The sequence below is a fragment of the Hypomesus nipponensis genome, chromosome 12, assembly GCF_054491055.1.
Source record: "Hypomesus nipponensis isolate SF chromosome 12, ASM5449105v1, whole genome shotgun sequence".
In the NCBI taxonomy this organism is placed as follows: domain Eukaryota; kingdom Metazoa; phylum Chordata; class Actinopteri; order Osmeriformes; family Osmeridae; genus Hypomesus; species Hypomesus nipponensis.
The window spans coordinates 11,365,800-11,385,152 of NC_140372.1; the positions used below are offsets into that span (position 1 = coordinate 11,365,800).

The 19,353-nt window shown below is 46.8% G+C and overlaps 1 protein-coding gene across 10 annotated transcripts in view; it reads right to left on the reverse strand.

The window, feature by feature from the left end:
• Positions 1-19,353, reverse strand: part of LOC146261087 (muscleblind-like protein 2a) — a 133,421-nt gene that overhangs the window by 21,006 nt on the left and 93,062 nt on the right. For 7 of the 10 annotated variants that reach the window (XM_084668449.1, XM_084668453.1, XM_084668452.1 and 4 more), the window contains exons 1-2: positions 15,668-15,919; positions 6,299-7,194 (exon numbers count right to left, since the gene is read on the reverse strand). In XM_084668449.1, the coding sequence (XP_084524575.1) occupies positions 6,299-6,472 (174 nt within the window). In that variant the 5' untranslated portion in view covers positions 6,473-7,194; positions 15,668-15,919. Of the gene's footprint in view, positions 1-6,298; positions 7,195-12,552; positions 12,815-15,667; positions 15,920-19,353 lie in introns of those variants that run through there. The other 3 variants (XM_084668448.1, XM_084668445.1, XM_084668446.1) reach the window with 3 other exon arrangements.

A 19,353-nucleotide genomic window follows, 5' to 3' on the forward strand; every position in this document is an offset into this window, starting at 1 on the left:
GACACGGCCATGCCGGGTCATGTGAGGGTGGTTCCGCACGTTATGATCGCCCCTCTCCACACAGTGGCATGCACAGGCGGCCGTGTCATTTGATTTGACGGTGGCGAACACGGGCCGCCAATCACAGACAAGCCTAGCAGGGGATGGGAGCAGCCAGTAAGCGTCAGTGCGGCACTAAAAGGTTACCATCCAGGCTAATTAGACAAGAGCTTTAGATTTTTTGCCGCACGCCCCCCCCCACCCCCCCTCCAACCCCTCCCTCCTCCTCGTTCTTTCTGAAGGCCAATTAAGGAGGTCCCTGGCTCATTAATGCGTCTGCCCCTCCGAGCCAGCTGTGCCCGTCTGTCTCCCTCCCGCTCCCCGGACGGAGAGACGAGGCATGGGTGGGAGTCCTCGGGGCTCCTCCCACCGCCGCATGCCCTGCCAATTCCACAGCCTCCATTTTACACCACCGGGGCGGAGTCCTGTGCTTATTGAGACGAGTGAATCATTTGTCTCTGGTGTCTGTCTGTGTCTGTCTGTCTGTGTGTGTGTGTGGGAAGGGAGGAGTGCCCCTCAAACCGTCTTCGTAAACGTGTTCGGGCGTGGGAAACTTCCAAATCTTCGCTTGTGGCAAATGAGCTGTTGGGTTACGGTCCCCCGTGGGGAGAAATCTGTTGAACACCTGAAGCGGCGAACAAAAGGGAGAAGTCACGAAGGGAGGAGGTGGATCGAGAGGTGTGATGACGAAGGTAGATTTCATATCAATAAGTAATGAGCGGTGTAAAGGTCGAGCGTGTGGTGAACTTCCTGCTGCTCTGGCACTCTGGATGCAGACAGGCTGGATCTGCAGGGGGAGGGGGAGGAGATGCAGAGCTGCTTACCCTAGCAGAGCAGCCCAGAGCCAGGCTCGTGTAGGGGGGAGATGCAGAGCTGCTTACCCTAGCAGAGCAGCCCAGAGCCAGGCTCGTGTAGGGGGGAGATGCAGAGCTGCCTACCCTGGCAGAGCATCAACCATGGGAGGACACCCTGCATTCTCCAATATGGTTTATGTAGAGTAGGGAATCTATTTGTTCTATCTCTGTTTTAAGACAAAGGGGACCGAGTGAGAAGGAAGAAAATTGAGGAAAGAGAGTTGAGGTATAGAGATGTAGAGAGACAGATGGAGAGAGAGAGCTAGGGAGAAAGAGAGAGTGTGAGTGAGTGTGTGTGGACCAGGTGAGAGCTCGGTACAGCTCATGGAGTTCTCTGTCCTACAAGCGAGCTGACAAGGTCGAAAGCAAACGTCCTTCCCTCGATCGTCCTCTACTCGGGAGAGACCGGACGATCAATTGAATTATCAAATCCATTACTGAACAATGACACTTGTTCCCAACACTATGTTGCACCTAGGCACAGTGCATCAAGTGCGTCGCCACATTGTCCAATACCGCTGTGCTTTTAGGAAGCTAAACTAACATCCTGCAATGCGCTGTAAAGCACTGCGTCGTGGTGACCAGCACCCCCCTCCCCCTCCCCGCGCACGCAGATGTGGGTCAAATCGATGGCCCAATTAAAGGGGAAAAAGACTGGGCTCACGTCGGCTGCACAACAGGAGGGGCTCCACACATCGGCCGCTGCCCCTGCCGCCAGCCTCCACCCGGGCACCGTCTATCTGGGGATAGGTCACAGGACAGGGACAGAGCCGGTCCCCTCCGTCGCGGCCCTTCTTGTCTGCTCCCAGCTCCTCACCACCCGTCCCCTCTGCTTTCAGAGTGGCCGGGGCGAGGGAGGGGGTGAAGTCGGATGGACAAAATGAAGTTTGGCGTGTTGGAAGCTGGTGGTGGTGTATGTGTGTGGAGGGGGAGGTGGCGAGAGGCCCGTGTTAAGGAGCGAGAGGGCCTGATGACCTCATCAAAGGCCGGCCCCCGTCGGTAGCCTTGCGTTAGGCTCCAGCCAGGTCCTTCCTTGTTGCCGTGGATAAACCCTTGGGGGGCTGTCCGCCCGCCGCACACCACATTCCCCTTCGTGTTTGCTCTGCAGAGGGTGTGGCCCGGCTTGGGGGATTACACCCAAGAATGTGAGCTCTCCCCCGGCACATTGTCTGAACGCGAGCCAGCGAGCAGATGTAAAGTTCAAGTTCAAAAATCAAGAGTTCCCCTCCTAAAACATCCCCCTGCGGAGCCTCGTGTTTTTCGATATCAAATCCAAACTAAGGGAGAGAATTCCCCGAGGTGATTTGGTGTGAAAGCCGGCCTGGCTAACTCCGTTCCTTGGCCCGGCTGCTGTCTAAAAGGCCCTGCCGCTCGCTAACAGCTGAGCTTAGAGAGGTCAGGCTTTTCTCCACCCCCCCCCCCCCTCCTGAATCTTAGACACAATCTTTGATAATTGGTTTCAAATCCGGCCCAGGCTTCCTGCCTGACTCTTCACGCTGGGCACCCAGCGGAGAGGAGCGCCCCTGCCCATCATCCTCCCAAGACCATTCGGTGTTTTAAGCTCGAGCTACTTGCTACCTTTGTGAAGGCTTAAAAAGTTTCGACAGGAAGCGAGGGGATGAGAGGGGCAGGCAGGGGAAACCGAGATACGTGAAAAGACCCTGCTGCTACTGTTACGGCGGCTAACCACTTCTGTTTGACAACTCCTCCAGTGAAACCTGATAGGCCGGGGCGCACTCTGAAACGGTTCCTTGTAAAAGTTCAGTCAGGCAAGGAGCCCGCACTCGGGATTGCGTAGTGGAACCACCGATCATGTAGATTAGAGGAAGGCACAAGGTCAAGATCTGCCCAAAACACTTCACTTCATCATTGTTCTGGTCTTAAAACATCCCAAAGGATCCAAAGGAAGAAAACAAAGTGTCTTTTTAGGAGTTAGCCTTTGATTTGCTTCACACACGCCAGACTATTGGTTGAGACAACATGGAGTAAAGCCTGTACGTATGATAACCCCCTATGTGGGGACTGCACCTGACTACATCAAGTCTCTCGTCTAGCCTTACACTCCCACCCACCACCTACGGTGTTTTTCTGACAACAGTCCGGTGGCCCCACTTCTCAAGAGCGCCCACTCCCAACCTAAGCTCTTCTCTTGTCTGGCCTCCCAATGGTGGAATCATCTCCCCACCTCCATAAGAAATACTGACTTGTCTCTCCACCTTTAAGAAAAGGCTAAAGACGCACTTGTTCCAGGAGTACAACGGTACTTAAGAAAGATTTGTTGGATCAGATGTTAGCTTATTTCCTCCAGGAACACAATGACAATTATTGAGGGACTTGTTGATTAGTTGTAACTGATTTAACTATTTGTACTCACTGTGAATTATATGACTGTTGCTTGCTTTTCTCCAGGTACACTCTAGCACTTTCGAGGATCATGTTGTTTAACTACATGCTCTTCTGGTTCTACCCATTGGCACTTATTTGCTTTTTCACAATTTATGCTTCATGTTTTGGCTACCCACAATGTTTGGGGCTTGTTGTTTATGATCATTGACCTATGCACTTTTTGTAAAGCTTTCTCTTGGAAGTCGCTTTAGATGAAGACCTGCTAAATGAATACATGCAAATGTAATATAAATGTGTTAAAAAGAGTCTAAACTGATACTGCCAGAGGCAGAGTAGACTGGCACAATGGAGAGACTTATCACGAGCAGACCAACACTCCAGGGGAGAGAGGAGATAACAGCACACCTACATGACTCATTAGACTACCTCCACTCCAGCCTGGCCTGGAACAGTTTCATGGTCAGCATGCTGTTCGAACAGGGTTTTACTGACTAATGAACCGTAAGGCCGGTGTCACGCATGGCAGCTTTGTCTGGAGTCGCCCCAATTCATCAGGGAATATAGAAATTCTGCATCGTGGAGAAACCCTATCTCAAACCCTCAGGGGAGAACAGAAGCTGGAGAACATGCACAATCCTCTTTGGCATTTCAAATACGCTGAGAGCAGCAAGATGAATGCAGGACACCGTGGCGACAGCCCAAACAAGTCTGTGACAGAGCTCGTTTTTCTTTTGCGCCCCTCTCTATCTCCGAAATGCAAAGCGCGCCAACCGAAAATGCAAAGCCGGCCGTTCTGTCGTTTCCTCTGCCGGTCAGGCTTTCAGTGCTTATCTGTGCTGTGCCGTTTGCCTCGGAAGCCCATCCCCCACCACTCTGTGGGCCTTCTGGCCTGGTCTGGTGACTGCCATCCCTGCCTCTTGGGGGTCCTGGGGAGGAGGCTAGAACAAGGCCTGGCTGTTCTGGCTGGGGCTACATCACCCTGCCTACAGTGTGCGGGACCTCTCCAAGGTTAGGGCTTGTGAATGGGCCTGTTCAGATGCCTGGTCTGTCAGCCTTCACACTCCCCCACAGCAGCCATGGGCAGATAACCTTAACAAGGCCGGGAGTGGGAGGACACAGGGAGGCCCTGAGGATGTGATTGGATGAGATGCCAAGCCTGCCTTAAGGGAAGGGGAGCACACCGCGTGAAAGAGAAGGGAACATTTTGTCTCTCTAGCTTCCGGTGACGCTCCTCCACTTGCTCGTCACGTTCCGAGGGGGGCTCGATGGCCCGACAGAACAGAGCGTCGGAGCAAGCTCGGTTGACAACCCGAAAGGTTCGACAGACAGCGAGCGAGGGGGAGGGAAACGTCAGGCCCGTGGCATGATAAATTGATCCCAATTGGAGTCAGCTGTTTGCTCGTCAGGCCGTCACTGGGCTTGATGGGCCTTCGCAGTCCACACCACCCCATCAGTCGACGGCTGATTGCTCCGCAATAACTCAGCGGGCTTACTAAGAACCGCCGCGGACGCCAAGAAAACAGCTGATGGCAACATAAACACGGCTCATTTTCAACAGTGTGTTGGCCAGATCGTGTCAAGCTGCCAAGATTGGTATAGAGTATACAGACATTGTGTAACAAGGAGAGAAAGTGGTGCGCAATCCAGCAATCTGATGTAAGGAAGAAGAAGGTGATTCTGGATAATGTTTATTATTTCCCATGGAAATACAGGCCATTATAGACGAGACATATTGAGAGGCACAAGCCCTCTTTTACAGGACAGCAAGAGCTGTAATTCACACTCTTATAGGGCCAGTGACTCTGCAAATGGTTGTGTTAGATTACAGTCTCTGGCCATTTCTATTCCTGTCTTGATATTATAGGAAACATTAAACTCTCTCATATGAAACTCTATCAATACCATGACTCTGACCCCACGTATAAAGAATGTGTTTCAAACAGCACGCTCCTCGGATTGCGCTTTGTTTTCGAATGCTGCGGTAGTTACATCTACGAAGTTACAGTAAGGACTGACATGCGAGTAATGTTCCGCAAGGTGACTGCTCTAGTTTCTATGGTCGTTCATCACTGTCACCTCTATGCTTTACTTTTCTCACAGTCTTAAAACAATGACTGCACACCTCACTGCAGGCATTGCTTTGTCAAGCTACTGTGTGGACACCTGGTTTATATTCGATCATTCACACGTTGTTGAACAGAAGAACCATTCCGTTCTCTGATTTCTAGGGTATTTAGTAGAATCATAGTGTCATGCCCCTTACAGTCCCAAAGCTCGGCTACAGTAGTATTCCCAGATTACTGGGAAGATGAGAATCATGATGCTAAATAGACCAACTCATCTTCAGTCGTCGTAAAAACCTAACAGGAAAGAAAAAAAAAACAACAACACTTTGGGGAAAGCGGCCATTTCCTTGTCAGGTCATATTCGTGTTGTTGTTGTTTGATGTGTAACAGCTGACAGGCTCCATAAATAGAAACCCTCCGTCGCTAGTATAAATGATGGACATGGTATGGTAATATTAGAGGCACACACACACACACACACACACACACACACACACACACACACACACACACACACACACACACACACACACACACACACACACACACACACACACACACACACACACACACACTTGAGGTGGTAGGGATCCTGACAGGAGTCCTCTCTCTGACCTTTCAGCCAATAGGTCAACCTCATGTGATGAGTCTGACATTGCATGGAGCGCTGACGCGCACACTCTAATTTGAGCACTGGCGCTGATACGCACACCTCCTGACCCAAGATGAAATCTTTAACGGCAGACATCGGAGTGATACCACAACGATACCACAACGAGAATGAGGTCTTTGTATACGCTCATGTGGTTCAGATGTATGGGCTGTGGCATTATTCGTCTAATGTAACAACTACAGACAGATTACATAGACAGACATTTAAAGTGATAATTATCAAGCCCTTTGAATAGCGTGATTCAAAGCTCTCCCAACATGAAAAAAAACCTCAAACGAAACACAGGTCATAAGGAAGACATTGTGGTTGGCATTTCTTACCTTTAGCGAGTCAAAGCAGGCAATCACCCTTCCGTTTTCAACCTGGCAGCTTTTAGGCGGGTGTGCAAATTTGCATTCCTCATCACTACGTGAACAAGTCCCCCTCTGAAACTGCCGGCACACTTCCAGGGTCAGCCATTTTGTGTCTCGTATTGAAGCAATGTTTAAAGCCATATCTGCGCTGGGTGATGCTAGAACCAGCCACTACTTTTTTGGGGGGAGACACTATTGTCTGAGGGCTTTTCAGGGTGTTTTAAAAAAGAAAAAAAACTAAAAGGGATGAACCATGTAGCTAAAAGTGTTTTTTTTCCTCTTTTTTTTATGTCAGTCGATGTTTGCCCTTGAGGACTTTAGAGAGGAGTAAATGGCCTGGTTACCCCCCTCCCCGTGGCTGCAGCTTGGGAGACCACTGCTATCAGAGAAGCTGTCAATCAGAAAGCAGTCATTCATCAATCACTTAGTCCCAGGTGCAGAAGCCTGACAAGGCAGAAGAGGCATGCTCAGAGGCAGGCTCGACTGACCCCACCGACGTCCCCGAAACGCCCTTTCCTTGACAGGAGCACTAGGAGTCCTGGAAGAGGGGGGTGAGGATCTGAAACAGGTGCTATTTCGAGGCGATGGCCCAGCTTGGGAGGATGGGAAACGTGTGCAGACCGTGGTGGGTTCGGTGTCAACTTCAGCTTCGACAAGAGCACAGCGGGCTCTCGGTGTTGTGGCAGCGCAGGGCCGGCTTTCTTCTCTGTTTGGGTTCCCCTCTCGCTGGGTTAAGACGAGATGGGAGGGCAGGGGCGTTTGTGGTTGAGCTATCTTCCGTCACGGCCGCAGGAGGAATGTTTGGGCTTCGCGGGGAGCTTCAAGTAGGGATGTTGTCTGACAAGGCACTTTCTGTCGACGGTCTGCAGAGAAAAAGAGAGAGAGAGAGAGAAAGAGAGAGAGAGAGAGAGAGAGAGAGAGACAGAGAGAGAGAGACAGACAGAGAGAGAGAGACAGACAGAGAGAGAGAGAGGGAGAGAGAGAGAGAGAGAGAGAGAGAGAGAGAGAGAGAGAGAGTTATTCTCAGAGAGCATAAACAATAAGCGCACCAAATCTCCCATTTTGTCTTATACGCTTTAATTTGTCGCTGAAATCAGGTTTATGTGGCCATCATAGCTGGGGAAAGCACTGCGTCGCCATTTACTTCCTCAATTACAAAAGCAAGAGCAATCACCCTGAATACTCTGTAAAAATTATCTAAAAAGGAGCTAGATTGGCCAATGGTGGCATGGCAAGACTACAAAGCCTACTCACTAGATTCCACCGCTTGAAATGGTTTCAATGAAGATACAGAAGCCATTGTTTCTACAATTGTATCCTGTGTGGATAACGTCATCCCGCTAAAAGCCTGGCCTCCTCTAGATCTGCGTTAGGACAGCGAACCCTGTGTAGAGAGAGGAGCTCCGGCTTTATGAAATATATCATCCTTTATTCAAATATAATAGGCCCCATTGCCTGAAAAAGCTAGTCAAGAATCCACCGGTCATATTTTAGACGAACAAAAGAGCCGTCAGACAGACACACCGACTGGCATCCTTGTCTGACATCTCTGTTCACTTTTAAGTGGGTTCGAAACGTCTGTCTGTCTGTGTGTGTGTGTGCACGTGTGTGAATGTCTGTGTTGAGCTGGCATGGAAGTGTCGCCGACACCCGTGCCCGTTCAGCCCCACAAAAAAGGCAGTTGTGGGGGTTATTCAGCAGCCACTTGGTTGAAGGCCCTCATCATTGCTGTGTGCCATTGTGCCGCGAGGGCAGCTCTCCAGCCGGCGGAATACAAAGCGGAGAATGGCAACGACCCCTGTGCGACGAGACAGCCGAGTGCAGTAAGCCAGAGAGGGATAAAGCCCCAGGGTCCACCCACCCGTCGAGAAATGCGCGGCGGGACCGCCAGCCAATAGAAAACGCGCAGCGCAGCATTATTCCAGGCAGCCGTCCAACAGGCAGGAGAAGGACTGAGACAGATGCGTGTGCCAGACGCGATTACGACACTGCCTAGCGTGCCCCCGAGCGCCACAGCCCTGACGCTGGTCGTCCGAACGAGAGCGGTGAAGCGATGACGACCTGTCGATGTTGCTTCTTCCGGAGAACACACGTCTTGCCTGGTTTATGTTAATCTGACAACAGCCACAGGTCTGGGTCTGGCTGAGTGATAAGGTCAAAAGGGACAATTGCTAGACGGATCCTGTTGCGGGACACATCTAGGCCGGTTTAGCTACTGAAACCATAACAGCAGCTACTGCCCTTAGTGCCTTCTCCTGGAACATCTGGAAATATTTTCTTTTTGAGTACCGGGGGCGGGGAAAAGGGAGTGGGGTTGGGGTTGAGGTTGAGGTTGGGGGTGGGGCAAGAGGAAGAGGGATGGTTGTAAAAATCTGCAGCTGCTGTCGATTCCCCTAGCTGTTCAGATTGAATACGTGACACATCCCTCTGCTTCACAGACCCAAGGCATGGAGCAAAACAAGACCACCAACAAAAAATTAAAAACACAACCCCAAAAACAACATGGAGAGTTACCATGGAGAGTTGACTCAATGAGCAAAACTTCCCACACAGATCCCATAGTAAGATGTTATGATGGGAACTTCCCTAGGCTGTGTGATAAAACCTCAAGGCCAAACTGTGACGAAAACGAGCTCAGACTTGCAGTTGAAACACCACCTCACACTTACGATCCGCCGAATATAGGGCTTGGCCTGGAGTAGCTGCTCTAGTGATAATCCCTCATTACCGATACATTACCCCTCATTAACAAAAACGTTTGACTTGGCTTAATGTAGCCTACCTCTCAATCTAAGTAGTCCACAACATCTACATTCACTCAACGGCAAAAACATAACCGATTTAGACCTTGGCCAATGATGCAAACTGAGGTTTTTACATCTTGGTTCATAGCCCACTTTCTTAGTGCGTGTCTGACAGGAGATGAGGGCCAGGGCCCAGTCCCTGGCATGGAGGCAAGCTCTCTCAGGCACTGTTTCATTTCATGCCATCTCCCCAAGGAGAGACGGTTGCTATGAAGGAATCAGGTGAGAATCATGTCAGATGTGACCTTTTACAATTAGGTCTAATCTCTCTATTATTTTTAGAACTTACCCCAAAAGAATTAAGGTTTAAGTTGTGTTGAGTGAGGTAAGAGAAAGAGAAACTGTGACATTTCACGGCTATGACTTGGCTTAATTTAGGCTAAATATTTGAACAAACTGAACAGCCTAAATTTGCCATGCATTTCTACCATTTCAGCTTTAATTGCCTCATAAATGAGATTAGCATTGTTACATTAGTCAAGTTATCAAAATAGGCTAGTCACAGCATAATACATGAGCAATTTCCCAATGTCTTTAAGAGCTTGTACAAGTAGCCTTGCGCTGAAAATGGTGGGAGTTCAGTTAGAATTGCAAACATCATTAGACCTGTCTTTAGCCCAAACAGATCTTGTGCCTCATCCTTGTTGCCAGCAACAGCAACACTGGCTACAGTACATAGTAATAGCCGAAATAAGCTAAACTGCATGAATCTAAAAAGTTGCTTGAACCGACCTGGGGACAGTAGCATAGCTTAGCCTAGCCTAGTCATCTTAGGTCCAAGTAAGTGCTGGTGAGGTAAAGACAGATGGTGTGCAGGTAGGACGGGCCACGCGACACCCTTGTTGTGGCCTGAAGAGATTAGTCCTCCTGAACGCCCCCTTGCTTTGTCTCCACTCTGATTGGTGCTCGCAGAGCAGTGTGCCCAACAGGGAGGCTTGGCATTCCACAGACAAACTCCAAAACGCTGCAATCCCCACAAACACTAAAAACGTTCCCACCATGGACAACAACACAGACCAAGGTGATCTGTCCATTTAACTGGAAGAAAAATATAAAGTTGGAATTCACCAGTATTGGATTATTTAATTGTAATATCTAAAAAAGGTACATTATACAGTCAGTAACACATAGAAACACGTAACCTCTCATTCCTCTCACGTTTTCACTTGAAAACAGAGGAGACGCAAGGAATGAAGTTCGGCCCTTTCTTCCAGACAGCCAGCCGTCAGATATTTTCTCAGACAGGAGAAGGGAGAGTGACCAGGGGCTGGCTGAGCACGAGGAGAACAGACATACATCGAAAGCACCGTGCTCCTTGACCCTTTGGATTAGGCCATCAGCGTTCCTCTGGCCAGCTGTCTGCAGCGTTTCCTCCAGTCTGCTTAATTGAATGGGAGCCGGCCGACCCGGGTCCTCTCCGGTGAAAGTCATTGGCTTGACCTCTGAATACCACGTATGCCTTCTATTAGCCGTGCCTCTGCTCGTGTGTCTGTGTGGATTCAGTCAACCTGGGGAGCCCCGCGTTAGATCGGAGCCCGTTTTCAATTTGAGAGCATCTGGCCAACATGGTTAAGTAACACGCCAGCTAGCCAGATGTTAAACCATAGCCATGTTTTCTAATGTGGGTTTAACGCCCAAACAAATGAAGGCCAGCTCTTTTGAATTTATTTATCATACCGAGAGGGGAATCTAGCGTGTAAGCCTGGGTCCATTTGCATGGGCAAGAGGAACCACTGTGAGCTCATTCGAATGGTAGAGAAGAGTACTTCAGTCTAATGAGAAACAGTTGACAAGAACATTTGATTAACACTAGGTTTTACAAAACCAAGTCGGTCAAAGCTTGAGTCTAACCTACTTCAGTTCAGGTTCATTTGAATCTGTATTACACCTATTAAGACATCTGCCTAAGGTTCTGTCATGTGCTGAACACTTTGGCTAATCATATCTAGTTACAGTCATTGTTGTACAGCCCAAACTATTTGAGCATTGATGTGTCGTACGGGCTAGAAACCTTTACTTAACCCCAATGGAAGTTCTGAAATTGTGGCGGATGCTTAAGCTCTTGAGACAATTAGAATTATCAAATGTCATTAGTGTCAGGACAACTGTATGGTAGAGGTAGGGTAAGCAGTAAGCAGATGTTAGCAGACTGATCAGGGCAGCTAAGGGGAGGCAATGCAGTCAGGATCTGACGGAGTCAGCAGAAATGTGTGCTTCATATCGTAATAGCCTTATCTAAACCCTCTTGACCCATTGGTCATCTTATGCCACTCATTCAGTGGGCGGGCCTCGCTAAAGGAGCTTCAACCAATCAACTGGACCCCTCACGGCTGCAGAAGAGTAACTTGTATCTCAATGTCTGGTAGAGCCAGCCTGTTTAGTGTCTTTGTGATCATTACGAATATTTTGTAATCTGGTCCACATGGGTGGTCTGCACTGGGTGGTCTGGCAGAAATCATAAAAAAGACACCTGAATGCTACTTCTAAGTAGGCTACCGTAACACGTCCCACTACTGGGAATCCATTAAGAGAGTTGCCCTCTGGGTCTCACAAACACAAACACACCCTCGGATTCCTTCGTTTTCTCAGCGGGAAGGGTTGAGCCTGTCTTCCATTTCAGAAAACACCCCTTTCTCCGGCAATCCCTGCCCATTTCCGATCAGTGGTCCTGTCTGGCCTTTTCCTGCCTGTGGTCAGTTCGCAATGGTAGCCTCTGTCCAGCCCCAATCTGGACAAACACTACAAACCTGTGGATCACCACAGAGATGATGAAAGACCTAGAATCCTGGACCTCGTTATTTTGGTGTGAGGCTCAGGCTAATTAGAGAGCAAGATTTTGGTTTGCCTGAGTCAATTTTCAAAGGGCGGGATACATTTATTGATTTGCCAATCCCAAAATAATAATACAAGATTTCAAATGTTATAAGACCAAGAGAAAGAGGAATACATGATAAAGTTTTGAACTGCCTATGGTGAAGGCATAAACTCAACACAGCCAATCCCTTGGCAGGCGGCAGATGCAACTGGGAATAAAAGAAAGAAATGTGTGCTCAAACGTGTCTCATGATCACCCTACAAAACAATCACTAAGGGGGTAAAGAAAACCTGGCAACCGCCGTTTCATGTCGCATAGTAGAGAAACCCAACAAGTCCCTCATCTTGAGCAAGCGTAGGGGAACTGCTGCACCAGTAACCTGCAAGGGCAGTAGCTTGTCACAGAGTACCATCTAGCTCTCCTCGCTCTCGTCCAATTCAGTTCCCCGTCTCTCCCTTTACCCTTATTTCCTCACACACTACATTCTCTCTCTCGTAACTCCCTCCCCCTTACAGGATGGTATGCACCACACTGCAGCAAACTAAAAAATGCCGCTGTAAAAAAAAAAGAAAAAAAAAAAAAAAAAAAGAGGTAAAACCTACCCGAGAGACGGTCGAGTTCCCACCTCGTTACGTTAAGTCCGGTGGCCTCTGTTGTGCCTCAGTCTAAGCCTCAGCGGAGATACACCAGGTGCAGGCGTCTGTGTGTGCAGCTCCGAGTCCTCGCGCTTCAGCGTCTGCAGCTAATGACCATGTGAACTGTTGTCATTCTCTGGGAGCTGCCGAGTGCTGCAGCCAGAGGCCCATGCTTAGACAGGGATTTTCTCTCTCGACTACGGAGCAGGCAGGCAGGCAGGCAGGCAGGAAGCAGAGGAGTGTCTGCTCAACTATCTGGATGAAACACTTCCAGCCATCCCCCACAGCCAGCCCCTTCCTGGCCATCCGCCTCCAGCAGGGACCGCCCCTCACTGCTCCGGCCAATAGGAGGACAGAGGTCTGATAACAGACGTTTCTGTTGGCTCACTGTGTGCTGATTGGCATGGACATCTCAGAACTTTCAATGACAGCCATCAAATACTGATCTTAAAGATATACCAATTTTACTATTTCATACCCCAGCTCAACTAGGGTGACACTGTTCTGTCAGACTTTCAAAATACTGTAGACACACACAACTATATGATTATTAATACTAGAGGGTTGAAAATTATGAATTGTGGACACTGGGTCTTTTTTTGTAACCCGTGTGAAATGCTTATGTCAGACGTGAACCACAAGCTCAGCTAGTCAGCACCCTGTAACACCATAATTAACACCATCCCCCAAGGAATGAGCTCAGTCCCTTCTCTCGTCTCCCCCTCCTTGACTCCCCTTCCTCTCGCCTCCTCCTCTTCCTTTCCTTCCCCACACCGCTCCTCCTCCTCTCACTCTCCTCCCTGGTGACGGCAGCCTCTCTGGCGTCACGTGAGACATGAAGCCTAAGCACCGCAGAAGTGATGAGTCAGAGGGCCCGGCTTCACGATGTTTCTGTCCAAATCTATACAACAGCTGTATTCTCTCTCTCTCACCCATTCTCTTCCTCACTCTCTCACCCATTTTATCTCTCTCTCTCTGCTTTCAGCTCCCACTCCTATACAAAAACTGCAAATGATGTGACAGCCTGAATGCTTCATCAACAACATCAATGAGAGCGGACATGCTTTTTACAGTCCGCTGCCAAATAAACCTGTTAACCCTCCAGGGTAGCTTTGACAATACAGTTCTAAAAGGGGACCATTTCTTTTTTTTTTTATCTGAAACGAGGGGTTAATCTTTTGGACCAGGTGAAATGTCAACCTCAGCAGTGGACAATACCCACGGGATGGTGACTTTAAAGTGTTCTAATATAGGAGTAGTATAGTAGTACTGACATAGAACCCACAGGAAGGATGGTGATTCTACTAACAGGTAACAGAGGGGGGAGATGCCAGTGATTATCCTATGGTCCCCGTCAACAGTAAACAAGTACTGTGCAGTATCATGATACATCTAATGAAAAACATGTTCATCAGGCCATGAGTGTTCAGAGCAAAACAATTCCATGTTTTCAAAACCACATGCTACTTGCCATTGTACTCTAAGGCTTGTAGCAAAATTGCATGGATGGCACAGAAGCAACTCGTTCATTTTTATTTTTTTCTTCTTCGTTTCAGTGAATATGTGATTATCGGAACCATGAGTACATTTTCGTGTCTGTGTTGTCTACTCCGCGTTCTCTAACATCTAGCCAAGATGGATGCCTCGTCTTATTACAAACCAAATAAATCTACCTTACAGTAATAAATCAAGTAACCTGAAGGCAATGCTGCTGCGTAATGATTCATCAGTTGAACAATTGAACGTTTTTTTTTTTATGAATAACACCTCCCATTTCAATACAAAACTAGCCATAGCCAACCTGCAGGTAATTTTGGAGATCTAAATAGATTTCCCCCACAGGAAAACAAACAAAGACCAAGCAGAGCCAAGTGATACTAGGCAACTTCCTTCCCTTGTGGTCTCCACTCCCTCACCCATCCTGTTTGACTCTTGAGGCTAGTTGAAGCCAGACCAGATTTAGTCCATCTCATAGGCAACAACTGACAACAGCTGTTATATGACCAGATCTTTGTAGCATAGTACAAGTGTGTAGATGTTAGTAAGTTAGACCAGACACTAAAAAGAAATATCAAAGGGAGAGAGGGAGAGTTGTTTCAAGCCGAAACACATCCTGCCATTTTAATTTGTCTATCATTAAAACAAAACTATAATACAGTACCCCTGTCTGTGTGCTGCATATAAGAGTTTACACAGTATGCCTACAGTGCAGCCTGTTGAATGATACCTCAAAACAAATGGTCTTTGTCATATTTCTTTCAGACTAATTGAATTGTTGATTATCCTATGCAATGCACTGAGCCTCTGACAGTCTCATTCAGTAGGTTTCCATGGCTACAGTGATGTACAAAGAAAACAGATCCACAGATAACAGGCTAACTTGCATTTCAGTGAAGGTTCTCTTTTGGAACAAACGTCTAGCAATTAAAAGGACATTGGTATAAAAGATTATTCCAGTCTGAACACCACTGAACATGTACAAATTAGTACCACAGACAGTGCTGTGTTTCAGATAGGGACAATCCCAAATACTTGTGTCGGCTCACCAGTTCTGTTGGTTGAAGAACCAGCAAGTAGCCTATGCAGTGACGGTAAATAGCCTACTATTTTGAAAATGAATGGTTGCCGCACATCACGATTAGAATTTTTTTTTTTACATGGCAGATTCAAATCAGTGTCAACCCTTAGCAACAGTAGTGTAATACATAGAATACATTTTACAAACCGACGTTGTCAGCGTTGTTTATGCTATTCAAACCAATTCAGTGGCAAGCACGATATTAGAAAGAGGATTCGGGTTAATTATTTTCAGCTCGCTATTTAACACAGCGTTAGCTGTCAAGCTAGGACTAGCTATACGCTAGTTAGCTAGCATAGTTACGTGTAGTTTCATGCATCACTAGGACTAGTAGTAGTAGTAGTACTAGCTCAAGTCTATGCCAACACGTAGCGGCCGTTTCTTTTGCTAGTGTAAACTGCAGTGTACAGTAGATTAGATAATACATTTTTGCAACGTACTAGCTAGTTAACAATATGGCTAGTTAACAAGCTACAAGCTAATAATAAGAGCAATCTAATTTACCTGGTGATGCCACAGGCTGTAAGTGACCTGCCTCATCCAGCTGTCTGAATCACGATGTCGAGGTGGAGAAGAGTAGGCCCACGGTCAGCATTAAAAACTACATACGATAAGACTAACTAAGGCTTCTTGTTAATTTAATGCAAACGTTCTTAAGGATAATTGATTTAAAGGCAGAAAGTTTTGCTTGGAACTAGCTAACTAGATAACTACTTTGCAGAAGTAAGGCTGTTTGGGAAGCAACAAGCGCGTTTGACAGTTCGCAGGGCCGACAAATTGTAGTTTATTGACGGGGGTAAACTGAAGTAAAGATACACACAAAAGTATCACTTATTTTTCCAAATATTGCAAATGCATTTAAATTTAAATGATATACTTACTATGTTTATGTAAATTATACTAATGACATGACTTGGTCTTATAAAGGGATGTAGATATGTCTCATACTCGAACATGCAGCCTCCCTATATCTAGTTGGTATCGCCCAAATGAATTACAGTAAAGGAGGGGGTGGGGCGGGGTAGAGTTCTCGGGCGGGGGGTGGGGGTGGTGTTTGGTGAGGTTGGGGGTGTCTGCTTGTTACCTAGGAAACAAGTGAATCTCCCTGGGGGCAGAAAACATATCAAACCAATACAGTTTGAGCCAACTAAAATCCATAGAGAATAGACCTCTTTATTATCTCCGGATTTTAGAAGATCAGTGAAATCGACAGTTGACCAAAGAAAACTGACCTGAAAATCGCTATATTGTTTCACATCATAATTAACTACTTTCACATAGTTTTAATGTTTTAATTAGCTGATTATTAACAGGGTCTATTGCTATTTTTTCAATAATAATTAGCAATAGGCCTATGTCATGGAATCTCAATGCACTATTCACTTTTTGGGGGTTATTCTCAAACTGATAAATCTGCATATGCAGTTTTCAAATTCAGAAGAGAGAACACAGTCTGCTGCTTTTGGGTATCTAATTACATATCTTGATTTAGCATTCATTGGTGATAGCAACACAAACTTTTTTCAGCAAGGAGCCAAAGTTGGAATGAGCAAGAGCAAGGATAAAATATTCTTGGAATGAGCCAGACACAAATTTGGCTCCTGTGACTCCTGCCCACACCATATGCAGTGGAACTGCCTATTGAGTGTGTGAACAATGCGCATTGCTACCATGATCTGTGCCCAAGGCCATTGCCGGGCCAAGTGGAATGTTAGTGACAATGCACCATGCACCCGCTTGATTAGCAGCAGGTCTGAGAACAGAGACTCATTCTAGGGATGGTGAACTCAGTACAGTAGCTCTACTACACCCATTATCCTAGTCATCAGGAAATGTCTGTGTCTGTTTTTAACAGATTGCCGAGTGTTCACTATCCCTTGTCTTTACGTGTCGTTAGTTGTCTCAATATCCATCCTCTGACACCCTTGTTGACCTGTGAAACAGTAAGCAGATGATTGCTGAGTTAGTGTTGTGAGTGTAACTTGACCACAGAGTTTGGCTTTTGCCGTACAGGTCCTTTAAGAGCTTCTTGAAAAATCTACTCAATGACAAACCCCAAATAACGTGTATGTGCTTTACCTTAAGTGAACATTGCAAGGCTGCTTTCGAGAAGTGTTCTCAACTGAGTTATAACAAACATAAAGTACCAGTCCTTCTCTAAGTACATAGGAACAGACCATAATAAACAATGTCATACTGCGAACAGTTTTATGGTGGTAATGACTAGGAAGAACGTGGATCCAGAGTCAAGCTCATCCCCTTGGGTCCCCATATTGATCTCACTGCAGAGGAGGCATACTGATTGTGAAAATGCTGTTGCAGGCTAAAGCATAGTTTTGCAACCATCCTCCCACACATACTGTATACACACACACACACATACACCCACCCACATAAACACACACACACATATGCACACAGGCAATGGATCAGAGTTGTTCTGTGATTGCTACTCTACACCGGCTAACCAGAGGCTCAAAAACATGCAGATAGTGAAATAATGGATGTTGGAAGCAAGAAACACACCATGGGACTGGTCAGGGCTAGCAATCTCACACAGACCAGCATATATACCTATCCTGGAGCTAAATCTGTCCAAGTCCATTCATAATGCCTTTTAATTAGTAGTTAGCATCGACAGTGCTATGGAGATGCTGGCTTTCTCCTTGGCAGATGTGGAGTAGGATGATGTCACCTTGGGATCATTTGAGGAGGCGTTCGGTATTCATGTGGGAATTGATCTGCATTCCAAGCAGGAAGTAATGCCTATTATTGTGCTCCAATAGTTTCTTTAAGGAGGTGAAGAAAGCTGCATTGCATTTAAACAGCTTTCTATCTTAAATCCATTGACAAAGTGTTACTTTGTGGTTAACAATAAAGCATGATTCACACAAATGTATTCCACAGACGTTCTTCTCGGACTTCCTCCATAGGATCAGCAGGTCAAGTTCATCTAACACCATACTGGATTAAGGAATCAGGTAAATAGTGATCAGTGAAGCCAAGTGAACAGACTAAATAGAAACATGAAGAAGATGGGCGGTGGAGCCTAGCCCGTGGAAATTCCAGTGGATTGACATTCTCTCCAATGTGAGCATAGACCCTGAAAACCTCGCAAACCATCACACACCTGATTGGGAAAGCTTTTAACCCAAATGTTCAATGTAATGCTGATTAAACTGAAACAGATTAAAGCTGTGGTGTGTGTGTGAGTGTGAGTGAGTGCTGTCAGTCAATTTGATTGATTGAGGCTTTTTCACTTGGGGGTTTCACCTATCTGGTCTGCCTTTCATGTGCATTTTCCAAATCACCTCACTAATGCTACATTTTAGTTTCCCATTCAGACAGTTTAGCATTTCAGCAGAGATTCCTTGAGCCCTGATCAAACCTAATTTGCTGAGTGATGATCTTGTTAGATCTTGGCAGAGAAAGCAATGCCATGACCCCATTGGTGGTAAACAAACATCCTACACCAGTACTGTCTCTCTCTCTCTCTCTCTCTCTCTCTCTCTCTCTCTCTCTCTCTCTCTCTCTCTCTCTCTCTCTCTCTCTCTCTCTCTCTCTCTCTCTCTCTCTCTCTCTCTCCTCTCTCTCTCTCTTTGTCTCTCTCTCTTTGTCTCTCTCTCTTTCCCGTTCTTTCTTTCTTTCTTTCTTTCTTTCTAAACACAGTACCTTCTACTACCATAACTGCTCTTCACTCCCCTTCTCTCTGTAGAACCAAACCACGTTGACATTTACAGAATGCCAGGTAGGAAAAAAGATTAGGGGAATTGCAAGAAGAAACACTCCTTAAAATGTCAGAGAAAATGACACATGATTATGACCATGTTTCTAATGCTTGTTTTTATCAGGCTTGAAGGGTTGTCTCTGCTTGATGCTGACTACTCAAAATGTTGGCCTTTTTCATTCCCATTTTTATTGTTGTCTTTTTTATTTGAGAGAATAAAACATTGATAGGGATGGTGACCTCAGCCATCAATGTGCCTCGCTACACTGATATTACAGGATCAAACTTTCCAATCAATTGGCCAATAGCCGACCCTGATTTCCTTTCTCGGCCTCAAGAGGCTCCAAATACAGTAAATCTCCTCTATTATTCATGAGTTCCAGGTTCAGTCAGGGCCACCTCCGTCTCTCCCTGTGTGTTCACAGCTGAGCGTCTTGGAGCTGCTGTACTTCTGCTCCACTCC